Source organism: Canis lupus, chromosome 26, assembly GCF_011100685.1.
Source record: "Canis lupus familiaris isolate Mischka breed German Shepherd chromosome 26, alternate assembly UU_Cfam_GSD_1.0, whole genome shotgun sequence".
Taxonomy (NCBI): domain Eukaryota; kingdom Metazoa; phylum Chordata; class Mammalia; order Carnivora; family Canidae; genus Canis; species Canis lupus.
The window spans coordinates 36106958-36130592 of record NC_049247.1 but is presented as its reverse complement, the minus strand read 5'-3'; the positions used below and the strand labels follow the sequence as shown (position 1 = coordinate 36130592).

The following is a 23635-nucleotide window of genomic DNA, read 5'->3' as shown; positions in this document are numbered from 1 at the left end:
ATCTGAAAAATCAGTCTTAATGTCTTCGATTAGAGAGGTAGTATTTGAAATTCTCTTTAAGGGCCTGCTGTGTGGCGGTGGGGCCGTGTATTCAAGGAACGGAGCATAACACTGCCGGTGTCCTGCAGATAAAACAGGTGGGAGAGGACGCCAGGATCCAGAAGCTTCACAACCAGTTTAAAAATCGACAGGGTGATCATTAAGTTTGAACGCAGAATCCTGCATTAAATATTCACATATTTACAAATATTCACAAATATTCACATGGTGCGCTTTTCTTTTTTTTTTTTTTTTTTTGCATTTTTGGTTGAGTTAAGTGGTTTTGCTTATTTACGGAGGCTCACTTCCCTGGTGAGACAGTTATTACAGGCCCAGCTGGGTCATAAAGATAGAAGACTTTTGTGGGTTTTGTTTTGTTTTGTGTTCAGTATGTCTAGGAGTTGGTACTCATTCTGAAACTCTTAGCATAGACACAGGAATTGGATTATCGTTGGCTTCAAAAAAGTAAAATCTTACTCCCAGACTAAGCTTTACTTAAAGAAAGGCCTTTCAGAATATACCAGCTTGGAGGAGGTTTAACGCCCCTAGTTTGCACAGCCCTGCCGTGATCAGGGCAATATTAAACCAGAACCAATATTAAAACAGAAGCCAGGCTAGCAAAGGCAAAGCATGATTTGGTCATTGATGAGGATGTTGATGAGGATCCTCCTCGAAAAACTGGAGGTGGCGTATTATCATCTAGGCAGGAAACCTGAAATCTCAGTGAGAACTCTTTATTTATTGATGCTGCATTATTTTCTCTCCTCCTGGTTTCATTTTGTTCCATTTTCAGATAGTGTCAGGTGATTGTAAGCAGAATAATTGCTCATTGAGAAAATTGGAAAGCACAGAAAAATACACATATAATCCCGCCTTTCAAAGGTAACTACTGTTAACATTTTAGTATCTTTCCTTAAATAGTGAGATCACACTGCCTAAGTCTGTTTTCTATCTTGTCCACATACAGGGCAACAGACATAAATATAAATAGAGATAGGTGTGTAGACAGACAAATTTACACCACCATTTCCTTACATATGTGCCAATTACAACACTCCTTGAGATTGATAGATTGATCACACATACATACATATACATATAATTTTTCTCAGAGCAAGCATACAAAGAATGCTTTTTGTTCTCTTTCATAAAGGTAGACTTGGCTCCAGACAAAGTATTACGTTGCAAAACATACAGCTTTTAAGCAGAGAATTAGTGTGTGAACCCGGTTGTGCTTTTTTTTTTTTTTCAAGATTTTATTTATTTATTCATGAGAGATGCAGAGAGAGAGGCAGAGACACAGGCAGAGGGAGAAGCAGGCCCCATGCAGGGAGCCCCATGTACCCTGGGGTCACGCCCTGAGCAGAAGGCAGACGCTCAACCACTGAGGCCCCCAGGCGTCCTCGGTTCTGCTTTCAAAGCCCATTACATCACACTCCCTTACCACATTGACCATTCACAATTTACTGGGTTAATAAAAGCATCTCCAGAGCATAATTTGAGTTTTCGTTCCCTCTGTAGTTTCGTAAATGTGTTTGACCACATGAGCTCATTTCAGTTTTTAATTTTTATGGAGAATTCTCCACATATACCTTTGTCCCTCTTTTGATGTATTTCCTTGAGAAGCTACTCAGTGTTAGAACTCAGGATGTGCATATTTGCACATTGTTGTGTAGAACCATTCCCCAGCTCACTCCCCAGTGGTGATGTGTGAGAACATCTGCTGCATCGCACCCTGACCAGCTTGACATTTTGGTGGAAACAGTCTTAAATGACATGATGGGGCAAATCAGCCCAGGGCATGAAATATGTCAGCATCCAAGAAGAGTCAGTTTGACATTTATTCCTCTCTTGTAATTGATACATGGAGCCTAGTTATTTTTTTTTTCAGTTTTGCAACTGCCTTTTTGTCCTACAGAAGAATAAAAACGTTTAAAAGTCTTCGGAAAATTGTGAGAATAGAAAAGGACTCAAATAACCTTTTTCTGAAAGGTCAGGAGTAAACAGTTAAGGCTAACAAGCTACCTGGAAAGGAGGAGTAGACAGGCAAAAGTGGAAATCGTCCAATTGACCAATTAAAATAGAAGCCAAAAATGATGGCATGAGAAGGCCCCCATTCAGAGATGATGCAGGCTGTGGCCAGTGGTGGGGAAGGAAGGACAAGGGTCCAGAGAGGTTAATACACGAATTTCTGAGCATCTCGATATGATGCCTCTGTCTTACTATTTCATCTCAGCCCAACCTCCCAACATCCGATGGGCGGAAGAGGACATAAAAAAAAAGATCCAGAAAAGAAACTGAGGGTCATAGTGGCTCAGTGACTTTCTCAGAGCCACACAGCAGATCTATTACACTCTTTTTATGTTGCTGCTTTTATGGCAACAAACCAAGGGTCAACTACCAAGCAAGATTCCATTAAGGGATTCTTTTTGAAAGAGTGGAGTAGGAGGGGCACCTGGGTGGCTCAGTAGGTTAAGTGTCTGCCCTCAGCTCAGGTCATGATCCTGGGGTCCTGGGATTGAGACCTGCGTCAGGCTCCCTGCTCAATGGGCAGGCTGCCTCTCCCTCTCTACTGCTTGTGCCCTCTTGAGCGTGTTCTCTCTGTCTCATGTAAACAAAATCTTTAAAAAGAAAGAAGGAAGGGAGGAAAGAAATAGTGAGTGAGTGAGTGGAGTGGGAGAGATTGAGGCAGAGAAACTGAGTGTGGGGCTAATTCTGCCTCAGGCAGAGTGTCCATCGCAGTGGTGATGGAGATGACATGGAGGAACAAAGTCAGGAGAGATCACAAACATAGACTTGATGGGCTTGGGTAAAAGTGAAGATGTCTGGCCTGCATTTTGCTGGTTGAAAGATAATTGCATTAGGGGAGACAGTTTAGATGGTGGTGAGTCTCGATGGAAGGTGGTTCATGTAGTGGTGGCTGAGTAGAGCCTGAGGTGCGGGTGAGAGAGGCAGGTTACATGGGACACAGGGATGCCGCATCTCAGCGTGGATCAGGAGCGTTCAAGGATAGAGCTGGAGGTTGGACTGCCATCAGCCTGGGATCCTGCCTGGAGTAGGGATGTCAGTTGAAGTCTTCAGAGTAAATGATATTTCCTGGGAGAGCTTAGGGAGTGTAATTAAAGTAATGTGTAAGAACTAGGGTCCAGTGCCAATCACACTATCGAGTCCCAGATCGATGGCTTCTAGCTCCGTGGAGCCCTAAGCCTCCTCCCTTCTCTCTTGCTCCCAACCAGGAGACCTTGACGATGTGTGCAGACATCTGTTAATTGTCACAAGTGGGTTCTCTAAGGGGATCGAGTGGAAAGAGGTGAGGGATGCGGCTAAGTGTCCTACGGTGCACAGGACAGGCTCTAGAGCAGAGGATGATCTGATCCCAAATGTCAGAAGTACAGAGTCTGAGGAAGCCTGCTGTAAACCTTCTATAAAGTGGGGATCGTGGTACTTTCCTCGTAGAGTCGCGGTGAGGTTTCCCCGAGATAATGCAGGAGAAAAGCGAGACTGAACCTGTCAGCAGTAATAATTATTGCAGGAAAATAAGTCATTCTGTTGCATGGGAAGAGAGGACAGAGGGCTCAGGTCGAGTGACCGCCTGCCTGTAAGGAATGTTGAAGGAAGAAGTGTGTGCGGCTTCTGCGGAGAAGTAGCATGGAGGAGGAGGGGGAGGAGGGGAGTGGGATGAGGGGGAGAAGAGGTGGGGAGGAGGAGGATGGGGAGGAAGGGGAGGAGGATGGGGAGGAAGGGGAGGAGGAAGAAGAGGGTTGGAGAGGAGGAGAAGGGAGGAGGGAAGGAAGAAGAGGAGGGGAGGAGGAAAGGAAAAGAAGGGGAGGAGGAGGGGGAGGAGGGGGAGGAAGAGAGGAGAGGGGGAGGAGGAGGAAGAGGAGAAGGGGAGGAAGGAACAAAGGGGATTAGGAGGAGGAAGATGAGGGGGAACAGGAGGAAAAGGGGGAGGAGGGGAGGAAGAGAGGAAGAGGAGGAGGGGGGAATGCAGAGTGAACATCAGGGAAAGGCACAAAGCAGTTTGGTGTGTTGTCACGGTCCCTATTTCAAGGCTATGTCCGGAGCAGCCAGCCAGCAGGGCCATGGATGTCAGGCGGGTCATGGAGTGTGGGACCTGGAAGGAGACCCCTGGAATTCCCTATGAGCAGATGAGTGATGACCTTGAGGGGAAGCCATAGTAAAAGTGAAAGAAAAGTGGAACCAGAATGCCAGGTGGACACAGGTTGAGAATCCATGAAAAACAGCACTGAGGGATGGGAAAAGCAGTTCTTTCGAACCGACCATTTGGTCACAAAGATTAGTGTTGTCTGTTAGGACTGGGGAGGCCGTCCTGGGCATTGGCTGAAAGGGAGGAAACGTCCCAAGGGCGACAGTGAAGGGATAAGAAACGTTGTGACTGGCGGAGCCAGAGTCTGGAGGAGAGAGGTGAGAGTTTGTGGTCAGGGGTAATGAGGGGGGTTGCTTTAGGAAGAAACTGGGGCACTTATCTGGGAGAGAAATATAATGATTATGTCACCACACTCGAGGTCCAGGGAAAGAAATGAAAACCAAGACATTAACTTTTTATGAAGCACTCAAAAGTCAGAAATGGAAATGTTCTTAAATAGCACAGACACTCCAGAAGATGTATCTTCTAAATCACCCTGAATAGTTCTTCATGAGCTGAGTTGTCTTCCCAGATCCTCACCCCCACCCCCTCAAGCCTGACTGCATTTGGAGAGGGAGCTTTTATAGGGTAATGGAGGGTGACAAGGTCAGAGATGAGGTCAGTCCTCACCTCAGAGGACTGGTGTCCCTGTGGGAAGAGGCAGAGGGTCAGCAGGGTGTGCACGTATGGGGAAGGCCCCTGAGGACACACTGAGAAGTGCCTATCTGTGGGTCAGGAGGAAAGGCTGCACCAGAAACCACCCCTCAATCTAGGACCCCCACCCCACAAAACTGTGAAAAAGTAGATTTCTGTTGCTTCCACCACCCATCTGTAATAGTTTCTTATGGCAGCCCTAGCAGACTCATGTGCTTCCTCATTGGAACCGCTATAGATAAGCAATAGAAGAAATAAGATGGTCTGTTAAAATAAAACCTATTTCTGGGGCACCTGGGTGGTTTTGGCTCAGGTGGTGATCTCAGGGTCATGGGGTCAAGCCCCACATGGGGCTCCAAGCTGAGTATGGAGTCTTCTGGAGAGTTTCCCTCTCCCTTTGCCCCTCCCACTCATACTCTTATGTGCTTGCTCGCTCGCTCGCTCACGCTCTCTCTAAAATAAATAAATCTTTAAAAAAATACAAATAGAAATAAGAAATATATCTTTTAAAGAATTGGGTTGACCATGAAGGAAGGACTTGAGAAATAGCAGATAATTGGTACCGAGTCCTAGCCCCAGATAATGACCACTTAATTTGCTTGAAAACAGTTAAATGGCTTTCATAGAATTCTATGTTCCCAGGTCATTTTCCTAAGGTTTTTAGAGGCAATTTTTAAATAGCCCATTACAAAAGAGCAAATTGTTTTAACTGGTATTCTGACATAATTGATACATCTAGGTAAACTAAAATATATCAGCCATGGATTTTTATGGTTTTTAATGTGGCTTATTTAGTTTTAGACAATTTTGATTCAAAAAATTTTGTCAGTTATGTGGATTTATAAATTGTAAATAATTTCTAAGGGGATAAGTTTGAAAATATTTAATAGATAAAATATCCCCTGTTGCCATAGATTCTACTTTGAGAATAGGAAAATACGAAAGAGAAATGTCTATAGTAATTGGGAAAACAGATATCAAAGTGGTCTTAGAATTGAGAATCTACAGCATTATGGGGAAAGTTATTTGGTTACTCATATTTTGTTTTCATTGGGGAAAGTGGATTGTTTTAGTGAAAGTATCAAAACTATATGAGACATCTTATATATAAGACATCATCATTGGCTTTCATGTCATGTATTTTTGCCCCAGAAAATCAATAGCAGAAAGAATAATTATTATTTTCACCTTTGTTGGTACGTATTTGCTATGATCAATAAAAGAGAGTTTCCAACACGTACTTAAAATACTGCTGAACCTCACAAAATCTATCCATTGTGTGAACTGTCTGATTTAAGTATAGTTGGGATATTTTTTTTTTTTAAGAAAATGAAACCAATGAATTTGTCATTTTAGGGCAATCTATTCTTAGAAGCATATTTTCCCCTCAACCTAAAAGGCTAACCTATCACATGAGATTTGATTCTAATATCTCCTGTTTAATTGACAGTGAAATTTGTGCCACATTTTTCAGTCCTTTCTTTCACTTTAATTGCGATTGGGATTCGTGGACATAACTTCCATTATAATCTAAAATAATTACTCTCATTTAATGTCCTAGATGTAATTCAATGATAAATCGCTAAGTGTTGCAAACCAAATCAGTCATATTTATACTAACGTATGTCTTCATCAGGATCCAAAATTTAGATAAGGAGTTCATTTAAATAAAAACCTTTGTCCTAAAAATTCATTATTCATATAGGTGGATGTTCAAAGAGGCACACAGATACAGGACTTTCAACTCATAAGCCATGAATTTTAAATAAAACTTTGCTTCAAAAGACTTAACTGTTTGCCTGTCTTCTGGTCACACACAGTGAGTGAATAAATGAATGAATGAATGATCCATCCATCATCTATTCACTAATTCATTTCAAATTTCTCTCGTACATCAGGCAATATCCTAGTTCCTAAAGAGTTCTTGATAAATAAGATGGACTAGGTCCTCAATCTCAGGAGACTTAATTCTAGTGTAAGAAAGATAGCAGTTTTTAAACAAATTTTTTAGCAAGTGATAAACTGTGGGATTAAAATAAAATGGGTCAAAATGATTGTCATGTTAAGTGAGGATTTAGAGCGTTTACTTTGTTGGTTGGTCAGAGAAGATCTGTCTAAAGAGGACACACTTGAGCTGAGACCTGAATGGCATTAAGAAAAAGCCATGCAAGGGGCCCTGGGTGGCTCCATCAGGTAAAGTGTCCGACTCTTGATTTCGGCTCAGGTCATGATCTCAGGGTTTTGAGATCAAGCCCTGTGTTGGGCTCCATGCTCAGTGGAGAGTCTGCTGGCTATTATCTCCCTCTCCGTCTGATTTTTCCTCTTCTCTGTCTCTCTCTCTCTCTCAGGTAAATAAATACAATCTTTAAAAAAAAAAAAAAAAAGAAAAGAAATCTAGAGAAAGAATGATCCAGGCAGAAGACAAAGGCCCTGGGGTAGATGCAAGCTCAACACATTCTACAGGTCACAGGGAGCTTAATGGTAGGAGATACCAGGCAGAAAGATCAGAGAGGAGAGGCCTGATCATGATGTTTAAGATGATTAAATTATGTGTTTAAAAGTTTACCCTGCCAAAAAAAAAAAAAAAAAAAAAAAAAAGTTTACCCTACCTAGTAGGTAAGGAAAGGGGCAATTATAGCAATTCTCAAAAGAGCAAATGGTGGCTGGAACCAAAGGGGAATAGAGAATTATTGAAGGTAGAATCACAGGACTTAGTGTCGGATTTTATGTGGGGTGGTTGGGTGAGGAACAAAGGAAGTTCTAGAACAGAGGTATGCGAACCTTTTCTGTAAAAGGCCACATAGTAATGATTTTTAGCTCTGTAGGCCATGCTCTGTTACCAGTAGTCAACTCTGCTGTTCTGTGTAAAAGCAACCACAGACAACATATGAAGGAGTGAGTGTGGTTGTGTTTCAGTAGAACTTTATTTACAAGACAGGCCGTGGGCCAGCGTTGGTCTACAGGCGTAAGTTTGCTGACCCCTGATCTCTAGACTAAGCCCTGGAAAGAGTAAGTAAGGTTTTCTGTTCTGGAAAACACTAACCATGCAGAGGCTAATAGAGGCTCTCCCACATTAGTGACACCATCTGAGATATGACAGTAAACAAGGGTCCCTGGGCCTGTTGGAGAGAAGTCTTCATTACCCAGGGACGTGCATTCCCATTTCCCAGGCTACTTCCCACACTACCTGGAGTGACCCAGCAGGTGCCCAGGGTGTGTGTGTTTCTTTTGACTTTCTTTACTCCCAGGTACAATAGAGTTCTTCACCAATTATAGACAGATGGGATTGGCATAGTCAGTGATTGCTCCCTGTTATGTCGCCGTGCATTCTATTATTAATGCACCTGTGCTTTTCATAAATATTTTATATTGTAGTTGTGTTCATATGTTAATATTTATTATTTGTAGCTATAAATTCTTTAATATGCCATTCATTCTACTTCCTACTGGAAATATATAGAATTTTAATATATTTCTCCATTTCACAAAGAAAAGAAAGCTCATCACATATAAGATGATTAAATTCCAGGACTAGGGATCTCTTTTAAGTATTACAGAAATTGATAAAATAATAACCACTTCATTAATTTCTTCAATATGCATTTATTATTGAGTGAGTTCTGTGTAGGTGCTTCACTAGCACAGGGATACACGGTTAAAAAAGAAAGAAAAAAAAATGAAAACAACAAAAAAAATTAAAAAACCCTGGATACCAAAGAGTTCAGTATCTAGTGAAGGAGACTGACCAAAAATTGGCCAAATCCAGAAGCATGCAATAAGTACTCTAAAAAGACAAACACAGGGTATCGGGTAGGATTTAGATAGGGGCACGTAAAAGGGTGTGAGAGAGTGAATGATCTAAGACGATGCTACTCCAAGAATCTATGCTCAGGACCAATTTTTTTTTGGATTTCCAATCCATCATAAACAGATACTTCTGTAAGATAAAATAAAATGGAAAAAGATAAATGCCTGCTTTTAGAAACTATTAGATTGAACATACATAAAATCATGTTTCAGTAAAAATACCAGAACAAATGTAACACTGTATAAAAAGAAAAGAATCACAAAAGTTTATCACATTGTCATTGGAAGTGTGTGTATAAGCATTAAGGTGGAGAATGGTTATTATGAGTATTTGTAGTCAAAACCAAAATTTATATGTGACACAGCCATTCTCTGCTCTGGCTGCAATAGGTCTACTTTTAGAAAATAGTATATATGTCAATATTTATTCCAATGGGCCACATGTTCCTTTTCTAATCTACATTGGATTGATGGAAATGCCATTTGCAGGGAATGATGTATCTAAACTGTTTTGTGTTTTGTTTAATACACTGAATAAAGAAACTAGTCTCAAAAAGATGTCTTGTTAGAAATGCAAGAAGTTGTTTTTAAGGCAATTTCAAGATACTCAGGATATTTGTTTTTATCTTTCCCCAAAAATGGAACACATGATGTTCTGTTTTCATTAATCCTTCATTAACACTCAGTTCCATCCATTTATCCTGTAGAGTTAGGGTTACATTTAAATTATCTCTTGGTGAAAGAAATAGATTCTGGAATTCGTACATTTGGGGCTACAATTAGCAAACTAATCTTACGATATCACACATTTAACATTGCTCTTCTGTGTCTGACATCTATGTAGTTTTTACCAAATGTTTCTCACCTCATGAATGTGGCAACAATTAAACAAGGTCTCTGACCAGTTTTTAAAAAAATGTGAGTCCACTGATTTCACCTGTGAATGTCTCAGTAATGTCAAGTTACTATAAAATTTTCTGAATTTAGAAAAATTTTCTAAGCTTCTCTACTAATCTCTTCATAGACCAGTGAGAGTTTACCAATCATACTTTGAGAAGTGCTGGTCTACAAAAGATTCTTGAATTCAGTCAGGCTCAGATAGAGGTAAAATACATATAGGAATCTTGTGTATAATATTTATAAACTCATAATGGTTTTGTGGGAAATATCTCAAAATATAGCTTTTAAAACACAGGCTTTCTTTTATTACATTCTTTATTAAGGTGGAACATAGTCTTCATAGTTAAAGATTGAAAGTCCAAAAGAGTAAGAAAAATAAAACCTCAAGCAAGAAACTATTGCAAATGTTTCAACGGTAAAATTATTAAATAAGCAAATCAATGAGATTGAGAAATTTAGTTCATAGTTTATTTCTATATAACCAAGGATGTCCTACACTATTGTTTGTTTGTTTGTTTTCATTTAACCATTGAGTTGGCTTTTGTATAAGCAGACACAGCCTGAAGTCAAGTAAGTACTAAAACAATACAGTTCCAACTCTGAAATAGAATTTTAAATGTCTAGAGGAATATGTACCAAAATATGAATACTTAGCTCAGGGCTATAGATTATGAGTAATCTTTTATTCCTTGGGGTTTTTAATCCCTTTCAAATTTTCAACATCTTACTGTTAGGATCACACACACACACACACACACACAAAAAGTAAATCTTAAAATCCAAAGTTAGTCTATGTCAGTTGACAGATAATAAGCCTAGACAACTCAACAAGACTCTGCTGTGGAGAAGACTAATTGTGCAGACATATGAGACACAAAAATGTGGTTAACGCAACATGGATTTTTGTTTCTCCAGAATCATTAATGAATTGAGAGAGTCCCTGAGATCAGTCCTTACTCTTTGATTTCTTTGGTAACTTTTTTTTTTGTTGTTTTTTTGCACCTGGATCATTACTTTCAGCTTTTGATTCATTTAAAGCATATAATTAGAATCTGGAAATGGTTTAAATTTAAGGTGTATTATTTGTCATCACTTTTCTGTAATAAATAAACCCCATTGAGATGTCCCATTTGAGACAGTTGAAGGATAGGAGTAAAGAATTGCATGGCCCTGAAGTAAGAACCAGATGTCAGATATAGTTTCAGGCTAGAAACCCCCACATGCTATGGACCTGAAGTGAGAAGATGGATACTTCAAGCGAGAATTGATGGTTTCTTGAGGCTTGTTGATTAATCCCTTGTAGCCCATGATAGATAAGGGGTTATTGTTACAAAGGAAACATAGAGACAAATGTCTGACACTTTGGTATGTGTAATTTTAATTTTATATAACATGTGCAGAATGAAATATATAAACATGTGTAGAATAACATGTGCAGAATAAAAAAAATTGATAAGGAAACTTTGCTCATAAATGTGTTAATGACTTTCTCTTAAATTACTACCCTGTCTAATTCTGAATAGATAACATTATTTTTATAGATATTAGAGCCTGCCTTTTTTTAAAAAAGATTTATATATGTATGTATGTATGTATTTATTTATTTATTTATTTATTTGAGAGGGAGAGAGAGAGCAAGCAAGCTTGAGCATGAAGTATAGGAGCAGAGGGAGAAGGAGAGAGAAATTCAAGCAGACTCTGAGCTCGGCATGGAGCCTAACATGGGGCTCCATCTCAGGACCCTGAGATCATGACCTGAGCAGAAACCAAGAGTTGACACTTAACTGATTTTGCCTTCACGTGCCTGGAATCTTCCTTGTGATAGCATTCAACCATTCTTCCCTTCCCACCTTGTATGATAATTGTTTCTTATCTCTATTAGAAAGCTGTACATTTCTTGAGGGTATATCTTATTCTTTTTGTATCATCCACAGTAGCTTGAGTCATTCCTTAGAGATAATAGGTATGGCACAAGCACAAAAGTGAGTCTGAATAGACAAAGGATGGGTGGGTGAGTAGATATTTGGAAGGATATGAATGCTGGTTGGTTTTATTATACTTGGGGATCCTTTTCCCTCTAATGAAATATATATTCATATAGTGCTTGATACGGTAAACCATTGGTAATTATGACTCTAGTTATGAATAAAAGAATCAAACAAAAGTAACAAAGAGCCTTTTTTTGAAGCCACAAAGTGAATTAGCAGATTTTCTCAATAAATGTACCGAAGTAATGGAGGATGCCTCTAATATCCTGGACTTAGCTAAGTAACCAATGTCCCAACTAATTTGAAACACTTTGTATTTTATTTAATACATTATACAATACAATATATTTTTAAAGCTTTAGCCAAGATTCAGGTGAAGAAAGTGTAATGGGTATAATCATATATTACCTGTCAAAGAGAGTTTTATCAAGACTTCAGATAATGCTTGGCAAAAATTTGCTTAGCATTGTTGAAGTATTTGCAGTCATGTCTGGTTTTTAAGATATTACCTTTGGCTCGTTTTGACTTACAAACTTCTTTAACTGTTAAGAATAGAATAGCATCTTATTTAAAAATATAATCAAGAAAAAAACTGTTATAAGTTTTGAGATCTCCCACCTTATTTTCAACTTGAGAAAAAAAATTATTCTAAGCACTTTTATACAAGATCCCCAATTTAGTGGAAAAGAGGAGAAAAGACCATGAAGACTAAATCAATTAATATGTATTACTGAGCACATAAAAAATTTATTAATGAAGAAAGTGCTATATAAACTGTAAAGTGAAATGTAAATGCTGTCACTTTTTAGCAGCATGGTAAAGCTCATCTCTGGCATTTGGACTGGTTTTCTAATAATATAATAGCCCATTTCTCTCTAGATGAAGTCTCATCATATCACAACCGAAGAACAAAATTATACACTTTTTAGACATACCACTGAGTAATCAGCTCCCTTCAAAAGGATGTTTTGGCTTAATAATGAAAGCATCTTAATAACTGAAATCATTACCCACTGAGTTACTGTCACCATAATGTTCTAAAACAGAAAAATTCCATAGGAAATGTGGCCTTTTAACTGATACTTTTGAAGGAAAATTTCTGCAAATACCATTCTCGATGTGAACATAACATTTCCGCCCCCTTTCCTGTCTTCCTTTCTCCTCCTTTCCTAGATCCAGACTTTTCTCCTTCCTTCATCCCTTTTTCTGTCCTCTTTCCTTTCTTTTCCACCCACATTCTTGCACGTGTGTTCAAACTACCAGCATTATACCTAAAAGGGATTTCCCATCTGATCTCTCCCTACCTCTGTGTGTTCAACTAATCACATTTTATCCGCCCCCTCTAAGTGTTGTGAAGACTTGTTAAAACCAGATTTCACATCCCATGAAAAGCAAGAGGAAAGTTGCCTGATACTGCCTCAGCATGCAATAAATTTTGCTGTTGAAATATGTGGAGTTAAAGTCTCACTTTAATTAATGAGTGAATTTATTCCAATTTAATTAATGAGTGAAGCTCATTAATGTCTTCTTCATTTATTCCAGAGTATGTCTGGCATATATGTGAAATGGGTTCTTTTATTTTACAGTGCTGAAATACAACTCACACATAAACTGTTGAGTTTATCTATAAACAGATCTAAAAGTCTTCTGGTCTCCCATCCTTGTTATAAATGATAAAAAATATTTTATAGTTTTTGCTCATTAGCTGTTAAAAGTTTGTAAAACATTGTGTTATAATCCCTTTATGAGTAGAACAGCGAAAATCTTTCCTTTTAATAGTCAAGAAATGTCATCGGACTTGATAAATATTTAAAAAGACACCTGATACCTATAGTAATACTTTTCCAAATGCCTCTTTGATAAGGGGCCATACAGATGGCAGGTGTTCCTGCAGAATATCTGTGAGAGGGAAAAATGCGACACTAATTAGTTCATGCTTGCACCAGGAATGATAAATTCTATAATACCATCAATTAAACTTACTAAGATTCTTAAATTATTCATCGCAGGGATCCATAGAAGCAGCCACTTGGAACTTAACACAGCTTAAAAATTCTACATTTTCTTCAACTTTTAGTTAAGCATAACGGTTGACTTTACTGTTTGAGGATGCTTAGACCATTAGCAGGATGGCTTTGTTCTGGGTTTGAAAGAACGTCGCTTGGCCAGGATTGCTTTCTAAATAAAGATCATTTGCGAAGGACGTGTGGTTCCAATTTCAAAGACAAGATTATAGTCCTGGGTATTTTACTTTAAAAAGAAATTCCGTTACGTTTAATCTATAACAGTGTAAACACAAATGTTTTTGTACATGGGTGCCACACCCCTGCTTTACCTGTATACGTGTGTGCATATGTGTATTGGGCTCTGCCTGTGTAGGTGGATAGGTAGGTATTTCACGATGCGTGTACACGTAATGTACTATTATATGTCCATGAAAATAGTGCTTGTGAAGTTTTTAAAAAAATAAAACTGTACACTTAAATTCTATAATATGAAGTTAAAAATCAAGATATTAAATCATAGATATTAAATCATCTATCATAATGTCATAGATGCTTTAAATAGACATTACAAGTCTATGCACGACAACAATAAAACTCTACCTAAAATAAAGTAAAAAAATACGTAAAGATATTCCCATTAGTTATTTGTGGTTAGAGAACAATGAGTGATTTCTTAATTTCTTCTCTCAATTTTTAAAAGTTTTCTGTAATAGGGGTACGTGGGTGGCTCAGTCACTTAAGCATCTGATTCTTGATTACGGCTCAGGTCATGATCTCAGGGTGGTGGGATTATCTCTCCCTTCTCCCTCTGCCCCTCCCTCTGCTGGCACGTGTGCTCACTCTCGCTGTCTCTCAAATAAATAAAATCGTTTTTTAAAAAAAGCTTTTCCATAATAAATTGATTACATTTTAAATGAAAAGCATTTTCCTTAATTAGAGGAAATTTATTTCAAAAATAAGTTCCTATCATATCAAGATAGGAGCCTCTTGTGAGTTCATATCATTCCCTTCATTTTTTAAATCTAAGAAGTACAGAATTTAAGTTAAAAAATTTTTAAGAAATAATCATTAGCACCCCAAGAAAACTCATATTTTAAATCAAGGATACTTAAGAAAAGTTAACATGAGAAAGTCACACTTGAAATACTTCTTTTGTTCATTCTTTTTAAATGTGATACTTGTCATTGGATATGACTAAGCTTTAACAAAAGTGGATAAAAAGAGCTCATAACCATTCTAAACGTGTTCCCCCCCCCCCCAATCAGGCTCTACTTACTTTTAAACTCATTTCTATGATTAGATGGTTTCTGCTTTTTAAACTCTGTAGAGCTCCACCAGATGTAGGGGTTTACATTTGTACATTTTGTGAATAGGACTTTCAAACTGCCTTTTCAAAAAGTGATCCATGTTGTTTTAACCAAACCTACTAGGATGGACAGATTCTCTTACATTACAAAGCTTTCATCCTTATCTCATTTGTCATCCATTCACCCTCTAAATCTAAATAATATCCCATCCTGCTTATGATATATTTAAGTCCAATTAGATGCAAAGAGGAAGATTTTTTTTTTAACTACTTAAACTCAAAATGACTATGAGTGTTAAAAATTTAAGAACACTGTCTGAATGCCTTTGAAAAGCTGTTTTAGGGGTTGTTGCTTTTTTGTTTTACCACATTATGCTTTTGGGTTCCTGTCATTGCCTTTTCAAATGGTTTTTGGATGTGGTCATATTAAAAAAATATCTGAGTATTGTAGGTATTGTAGAGGACAGGAGTGGGGATAAGGGGACATGGACTATGGTCCTGGATGTGCTGCAGAACTGGAGTCATCCTGCACACGTAACTTACACCTTCTGTGGTTAAATTTTATATTATCCATGGAAACAGAAAATCAACCAGATATTACTGATTTTCACAGCAAAATACTGTGTTTTACTCAACAGTGGAAACTCATCTAGCCTCAGAGAGTTTCTCTAAATCATGATGGAGGCATTCTATGGAAGGTGGGGGAATTTTGCTATTTAAAGAACAATGGAAAAAATCCCATTTGAAAATTAATCTCAAGAATCATTATTAATCATTTATTTGATCATTATATGTTTTTGAAAGTTGTCTAAGGACCATTGCCAACTGCAGCCTCCACTCACTTGGTGTTCATGACCACAATTCATCACAGAAAACTTGACGCTCTGTGGTGCTCGATTCTTTTGCCTCTTGTCACATCCTTTAGGTCCCTTTTTGGATTAGAAATCTTCTGTGGTTTAGCTCAGTGTTCCAGTTACCCTGTCCTCCAGATGAGATCACTACCCAAAAGCCGGAGTTCATGGCTGCCCCACCTCCTTTCAGCTGGGCCCCCAAGCAACCACCAAGTTCCTCTCTACACATTTGACCCCCACCACACACACACACACACAAACTCTCAAAAAAAAAAAAAAAAAAAGACAAAACAGTGCCTGTGAAAGTGGTTAAACAACATTTAAACTTACATTGACAAATACCCTGTGTTTCAGGATCTGATCAGGCGTCTTTTGTTATTTAATACAAGACACAAAGGCATTTCCAGGCTTTGAGATTATAGAGATTGAAAACTAGGATGTGATTTCTTACAGCACTTTCCCATTTTCCATATACATGTTAGACATTGCTAGAGATTTGATGGTCGGCATCAAGGCACAGTGATTTGAATAGGAGCCACAGCGCAGGTTTCCAGGGTCTGGGGGAGAATGCTGGCCTCCTTCCCCATCAGCCTTCACTCCTCCTGGCTGTGTGACTTGACATCAGTTCCTTACCCTCTCGTGCCTTACTACCCTCATCTATGCAGTGGAGATAATACCGACTCACGGGACTGCTTGTAACTATTTGTTATTACCCGGCAGGCAAGCCCCTGTAAGGCAGGGCCCTGATTATTATGTGAACACTTTGAAGATACACTTTGCCTTTGGTCCTCTGTTCAGTCGACTTTGGTAGCGTTGGGGGTTACTGTGGTTGCATTTCAGTAATTTTCGAGGGTGATTGTCGTGTGTGTGTGTGTGTGTGTGTGTGTGTGTGTGTGTTCATTTTGGGCTAACCCTATAGTATCCTATAGGAGTTGACATTCCTATAATTCTCTTCTGTTCTTTCCCTCTCTTCTGCATATGTATTTTGCCCTTGAAGATTAGTTTACAATTCTGTTAGGTGGCAATAGTGATGCTTGTCTTTTACAGTGTGTTAGAGACTTGGAATTACTATATGTTCAAGATAATTGAAAGGATAGTGCATACGGTAGACATTCCGTAACTGGTGGATCATGTTGTTATTTCCCTAGTAGAAGTGACCCATTAACTTTGTGATATATCATTTCATGTGTCACAGACTTTATTCCATCCTTTCTTTTGGACCTCTGCTTTGGCCAGATACAGTTCTAGGTGTTGGGAACCATAGACCCAAACAAGACGGAAGGGGTCACTGCTCTCAGAGTTCATTATCACTATCTGGTAGTGTGTTTCTTAATAATGTATCTGAATTAAATGCTTGAATTCAGTTTTACTTAGATCCTTTTAGATTGTTTCAGTATACGGTTGACTAGGTTGTCATTATAACGACTCTGTAGAGGGTTTATCCTAATGTCTGTGTTTTTCCCACCAGCTCTTTCAAGCATTTGATTGGAGGACTGGATGATGTTTCCAATAAAGCATATGAAGATGCAGAAGCTAAAGCAAAGTAAGTGATGGGTATTTTCCCCCCCTTTGACCTCAATCTTGATTTTTAAAAATTGATTTTGAATAAAAATAAGATTGTTTTGTGGTACTTAACAAAGCCCAACACTCTGACAGTAAGAAACTAACTGCTTAAGAAGGGGGAAAAAAGGAAATTTTAAGGTAATGATTACATAGTAGGCTTAATATGCGTCTTCTTAAACACAAAATCTTAATTTTTGGGAGGAAAATAATCTCAACAAGGGAAAATGGTAAGTGTAAAATCCAATATAAATAATTGAATCCGAACACATTATTTCTCCCATAGGAAATACTTTCTGAATGAATAGTGGTTGTTGCGTTCAATAGTTCAATTATATGGAAAATAATAAGGCTGGAAATATTTCCTGGTACAAATAGATTGTTGCTTTACATTGAACTGCAGTGGCATGAAGGTATCAGAATGAGATGAGACAGTACGTATCCCATTAATTATCATTTCTGTATAACAAAATACAATTTTTATCTACTAATATTTCTACCTTTAAGACAAAGCTTGAATTTTTTTGATAAAGACTTGAAATTACGTGAGATTGGTCTTTGCTGAAAAAAACTTATAGGTTACTTTTAAAAAGTGATAATCTTTATAATCCTCCCCTCTTTTCTCCACTGAACCGATTTAAGTATAAGCAAGTCAATATTGATATCTCACAGGACACCTGAAGGATTAAACTGACAAAAATGTATCAGTAAGGAGATAGTTCAGAGGCAGAATTTGCTTGGTTTTGTAGTAACCCCAAAGGCAAAAAAAAAAAAGTGCTTTTGACTTGAAAATCTAAGATTAAAAATTGGGCCTAGACATAAAAAAATTAGGTACTATAGTTCATTTTGGCTGATAAAATTCTATTATTTTCAAAGTTGTCTAAATATAATCATGGTTTTTTCTCTGTATATTTACTTTCATTTCCTTTGCTCATTGGAGGGACACAGACCTCTATCCTGAGCTTAGACGGTGGCAGGGCCTCTGCAGAGATTTGCAATTGCACCAGCTGGTGTTAACACCAAACTCCACACGGTCATGGGGATTGCCTGTACTGTGGATGATAGATATTAATTTTCTGGTTTTCTACAATAGATTAAAATACACATTTATGCTAAGTTTAGACTTTAGTTTCTGGTAGTGGCACTAATCCTACTGAGGTGGAAGACAGGCCATTTAAGATCCTTACCAGTTTTAAGAATCCTAAAACTCCCTTTGTTATTACTGGACTTGATCCTTAGAGGCACATTTGCTGCATAAAAGCTAATATTTATAATCTATGTTAGCATGTTTTTTCTTGAGTATATATATATATATATTCTATTAAGATTGCCATGGGTCATTTCATATACATATATATCACATCATATATGTTTTGTGTATATAACTGGTGGTAATCTTCAAAATTTATCTAAAATCTGCATGAGCAACTGTCTAAATACTTTTATTAGAAAAAGTCAGAGGTCTTTTAAAGTAAAGCATTCTTTGGTCTGTTTCTGTTTCTTGCTAAATTTTAGATTGTTCTAATGAAAGTTTTTTATAACTCCTATTTGCCCAAAGTTGAGTCCAGTCATAGGCTTAAAACCAGTCAGTGATGGGCAAGTGTCCTGAATTGGCCCTGTCCTTCTCAATGTCCCACTGGCTTTATAAAGATAACCGTGTGGGCATCTCATGAGTCCTGATATTTGTGGGTTCACTTGCACATGCTTCCATCAAAAGTAACAAGGTAAATGAAAACACTGAAGTCCAGATCAGACAATTACAAGACAGGAAGGGTGAGGGTACTTGTCATTGGAAGGGAATCGATATGAAAAATATGATTCTGAACATGGGGCAGAAGCCTCAGGTCCTGTTTCTGCCTCTGTCATTTCCAACCAAGTGATCTCGGTCATGAGTTAACAGTGCCTCTCAATGTCCTTATCTTACCTTTAAAATGATATTTCTGTGATTTAATTGATGGCAGTAGAATTACTTTGTACATTACAAAGGGCTATAAAAACGAAGGATATTGTTGGTAGAAGTAATCGCTGGAAGTATATCTTAGTGCATTTGATAAATGGCTTGGGATTCATAGCTAATTACTGCATATTGATTATGTAAAACTTCATGGGCAGGAAGTCTTTACTCTGATGTAGACAGACTACTCTCTCTTTGGCAGCATATCCTGAAATTTAAACTAGCCTGGAAAATATCCATAAACATAATTTTTGTAAAAATGGTAACATTTAGTGAAAAGAAGATTTAGAGGCACCTGGGTGGCTCAGATGAGTACAGTCATGTGTTTTAATTTACAATCTACATCTCTTGATCTGAAATACAGACTTAAAGACCTTGCACTGACTCTCTGTAAAAGTCAGCTGAGGTCTTGATCTCAGGGTTGTGAGTTCAAGCCCAACCTTGGGTTCTGTACTAGACATGGAGCTTACTTAAAAAAAAAAAAGGGGGAAATCATGATTAAAGAGTAAAGACGGGCAATAAAATGACTATTTCCATCTAAGTGGCTCAAGATATTGTTATTTGAACCATACATTTGATAGACTGGAACTTAGTTATATTTATACACGAATAGAAGTTGACTAGTAGAGATTAAATTTTTTTTAGTTCAGGGCACACGTGTGGCTCAGTGGTTGAGCACCTGCCTTCAGCCCAGGGTGTGATCCCAGGGTCCGGGGATCGAGTCCCACATCGGGCTCCCCACAGAGAGCCTGCTTCTCCCTCTGTCTGTGTCTCTGCCTCTCTCTGTGTGTCTCTCATGAATAAATAAAATCCTTAAAAAAAATTTTTTTTAGTTCAAGTAATATTAAACCCAAATGAATGCACAACCCACCTTCCATAAGAGTGATTATTACTTAGAAGATGGGAATACCTTGATGAAAAAAATGTCTAAAATCATTGATCCTAATTCTAGAGAAATTGGTAAATGTAACTTTATTCCACAAAATAGCCAAATACGTATATATATATTCATTCTGGCAGAAATCTTTGTTATCCCCTTTACACTGTTATCATCTTCTAGCTTTCTAATAAGTACTTAATATCTGAAGATTTCTGAAGTTGAAAGTATCATTTTAATTAGGTATCCTATCACTCAGAGGCAAAGCTTGAACTAACACAATGAAATATCTATTTGTGTCAATGCTGTTGTCTCTTTATTAGATCTCTTCCCCTTAAGTACCTTGTCCCTTTATCTCATGAGTATTTAAGGAACTTCTAAGGTTTGCCATTTCAAGGGCCATGGACATGCTCTAATTGTCTAAATTCCCTGGATAATTGTAATGACTCTCAATTTCTTTTTTTTTTTTTTTTTTTTTTTTAAAGAGAGAGAGAGAGAGAGGCAGAGACACAGGCAGAGGGAGAAGCAGGCTCCATGCCGGGAGCCCCATGTGGGACTCGATCCTGGGACTCCAAGATCACACCCTGGGTCGAAGGCAGGCGCTAAACCGCTGAGCCACCCAGGGATCCCCTGACTCTCAATTTCTATATAGATTCCAAAATCTATACCATTTAGAACGGAGATGTTGATTGACTCCATCGTGAAAGCTTTATTTTTTTAAGATCTCCTTGATTTTGCAGAACCCACTAAAGATGAGATTAGTATTTCTAACATGATCACGTTATTTATCCATGTGAAATTATTGTTGGTGTTGTGTCATTGACTATGCCTATTTGGGTTAGAAAAAAAAAATAAGAAGAAGAAGAAGAAAAGTAGACCTGGCTGTAAACATCAATTCAGTTGAGACATTTAGAAGGTCAGTTGTGAGAAACTCACTAGCTGGTAGCATAATCAGGCCTCAGATGCAGGATGGTCTACAAAAGGTACAGAGCATCACTTGCAGAAGCACCGTGGTGAGTTCTCAGCGTGGGTGACCCGTGGGGGGTGGGGGGAGGGGGTGGGCCAGAGAGAAATGTCCCAGCGAGATGGTTCTCAGAACTCCTCTGTGCTGGATGTGAGCCTTCGGCCTGCTTCACGACATGTATTTCCTACAAAGAAAATTATTCTTGACAGAAACTTTACCTTGATGGCATATTTAAGCTTCTCTTGATTGCTGCTAATTATCCACTAAGGGCTTCTCTTTCCAAAATATGAAGTTATAATCACAAAGCCATTAGAAGAAACAACAGCAGATCAAAGTTAAGCATCATTAAACCTTATTTAGAGCAGAAAGTAGCATTTGTGATGATAGGTACACGTTATTTTCCTTTGAGATTATGTCTTCATTTAATAAACATTTAGAAATTTACTTAATGATGAGTCAGGAATTGTGCTTCACAACGTGCATATTGAGTAGAAAACTCGTTTTCTAACACTATGGATCTTGCAGTTCTGGAAGCTCTATGGATATAGATTTGTAAGTGCATTTATTTGTGATCTAACTTGATTCTCAATATCATTCTCCACGAGGAGCTCTTTCTCATGGCAAAATTTACATAAACCTCCACAGGAGTCCACTCATGTTTTAATCTATGTCGTCACCTGATCTGAATTATAGATTTAAAGACCCTGCGCTGACTCTCTCGCCCCTCACGTACGAGCGTTAACCACGGTTGTTCACTTTGACTCAGGCACTCATTTAGCCAACAAATATTTTCTGCATCCCTACAAAATGCTACATATAAAGTAGTGAATAAAATGGGCACGTATACCTTGCCTTCATGGTGATAAGGCCCAATGAGGAGGAGAGAGACACACATATTAATGATGCTGGGAGGTCTTCCCTGAGGAAGTGACATTTTATCTAGTTTGGAGCTGAGTTCTGAAGAATTAGCTGGTGTTGGCTAGGCAAGAATTAATTGGTATTACCCAGGCAACTAAGCGCAGAGAGCATTGTAGCCAGGGAAATAGCATTTACAGGGCCCCCTAGGTGGGAAACAAGACTGGCTATTCAAGAAACCCAAATACCATCAAGACTGGGACCTTGAATGTAAAAGTCAGAGATCGGATGTTAAGGATTTAGGAAAATCACTTTAGGCTTGTCAGTTACCAAAAGAGATGAGTTGGTGTATGTTCCAATTGAGCACCCGTTCCTCAGCATTTGGAGGAGTATTGAGTGGAAGCAGAGAACCCACAGTATTTTCCAGGGAACGGTGATGGTAGATAGGACTAGACATAAGAGCAGTGTGAACAGAGAACCATATGGGGGAAACCAGTAGGTATCCTTAAGGATGTAGATGTTGGTGATGAAGATGAGCATGGTCAATGATGATGCAAGGATTTGGGGTCTAGAAACCAGAGGGAGACAATGGCATTCACTAAAATAGAAGGAAAAAGAGAAGGAACACACACACACACACACACACACACACACACACACACTAAAAAGGAGAGAGGAGAAGTAGAAGCAAAGCCAGATGCATCACAGGAGCCATGAACAGGGTGCATTTCAAGCATGAGGGAGGAGACGATGATGCTGCATGCTGTCGAGAGTTCTAGAGCGTCGGTTAACAAGCACCAATCGGATCTATCAAACCACTGGTCCATGTTCACTTTGGGATGGGCAGGGATGGAGTCCCCTACCATGGACTGAAAATGAACCTGAGATGAAGAAACAAGGGTCAATGAGTTTCTACGAAACTTTAGGAAATGTCAAGTAAAATAGAAATGTGTAGGGGAAGGATTCTGGAGATCCTCAGTATTGATAGAGAAAGGAGCATGTTCAGTCCAGGAGAGGGGAGAGTAGAAAAGTCTAGGCAAGCGGGTCTCAGGTGCTTTTAACTGTCGTAGACAAAAGCGGATTTTGCGATGATTTCTTCCTTAAGTAGATTTTTACTTTTCTGTTTTAATTAGGTAATATTCCTTTAGGTTTAAATGTTATCCCCTCTTTAAAGAACCTGTAAACATTTAAAATTCTCCCAAGAGGACTTAATATTTTTTTCCTGCTATCTTAGCATGAATATGTACATAAGCTCCTCTTCCTGCAGAGACAAGCGGGGCCTCCCCCTGGGCACGGGGAGGAGAGAGGGACCCTGAGCAAGGAGCCCCCAAAATGCCCAAAGATGTAAAGATGCCATTGGGATCACCATCTTGCCCTGCTCTGCTCCCCTCGCCATGCACCTCTCTCTCATTTCCACTTACTCTCCAACTTGTCCCGAAAAATGGATTCTCAGGCTCACGTAGTTCAGAAAGGAAAAAAGTAAACCAGAAAGCTGAAACCGTGGTGGGGAGCTGGCGATAAGGAGTGTGCAATGCAGGCTCCTCTCATCAGGGTGCAAGAAAAAATGAGATGCCCCCCAAAACAGGTGGCAGGATTGACCCTGAAGCAATGCAGTACCGCAGTGCCTTCCTCGGACTCCTTGCAAGAGAACATTCCCTGCGTACGGACCACTCCTTTGGCCCTTCTGGCTGAGTCCAGATAAAAATGTTACTCCTCCTTCCCTAACA

General features: G+C 38.7%; 1 protein-coding gene across 5 annotated transcripts in view; it reads left to right on the top strand.

The window, feature by feature from the left end:
• PRKG1 (protein kinase cGMP-dependent 1) overlaps positions 1 to 23635 on the top strand; it is a 1199428-nt gene that overhangs the window by 1065480 nt on the left and 110313 nt on the right. For all 5 annotated transcript variants that reach the window (XM_038576027.1, XM_038576026.1, XM_038576028.1 and 2 more), the window contains one exon: positions 17167 to 17241. In XM_038576027.1, the coding sequence (XP_038431955.1) occupies positions 17167 to 17241 (75 nt within the window). The remainder of the gene's footprint in view (positions 1 to 17166; positions 17242 to 23635) is intronic.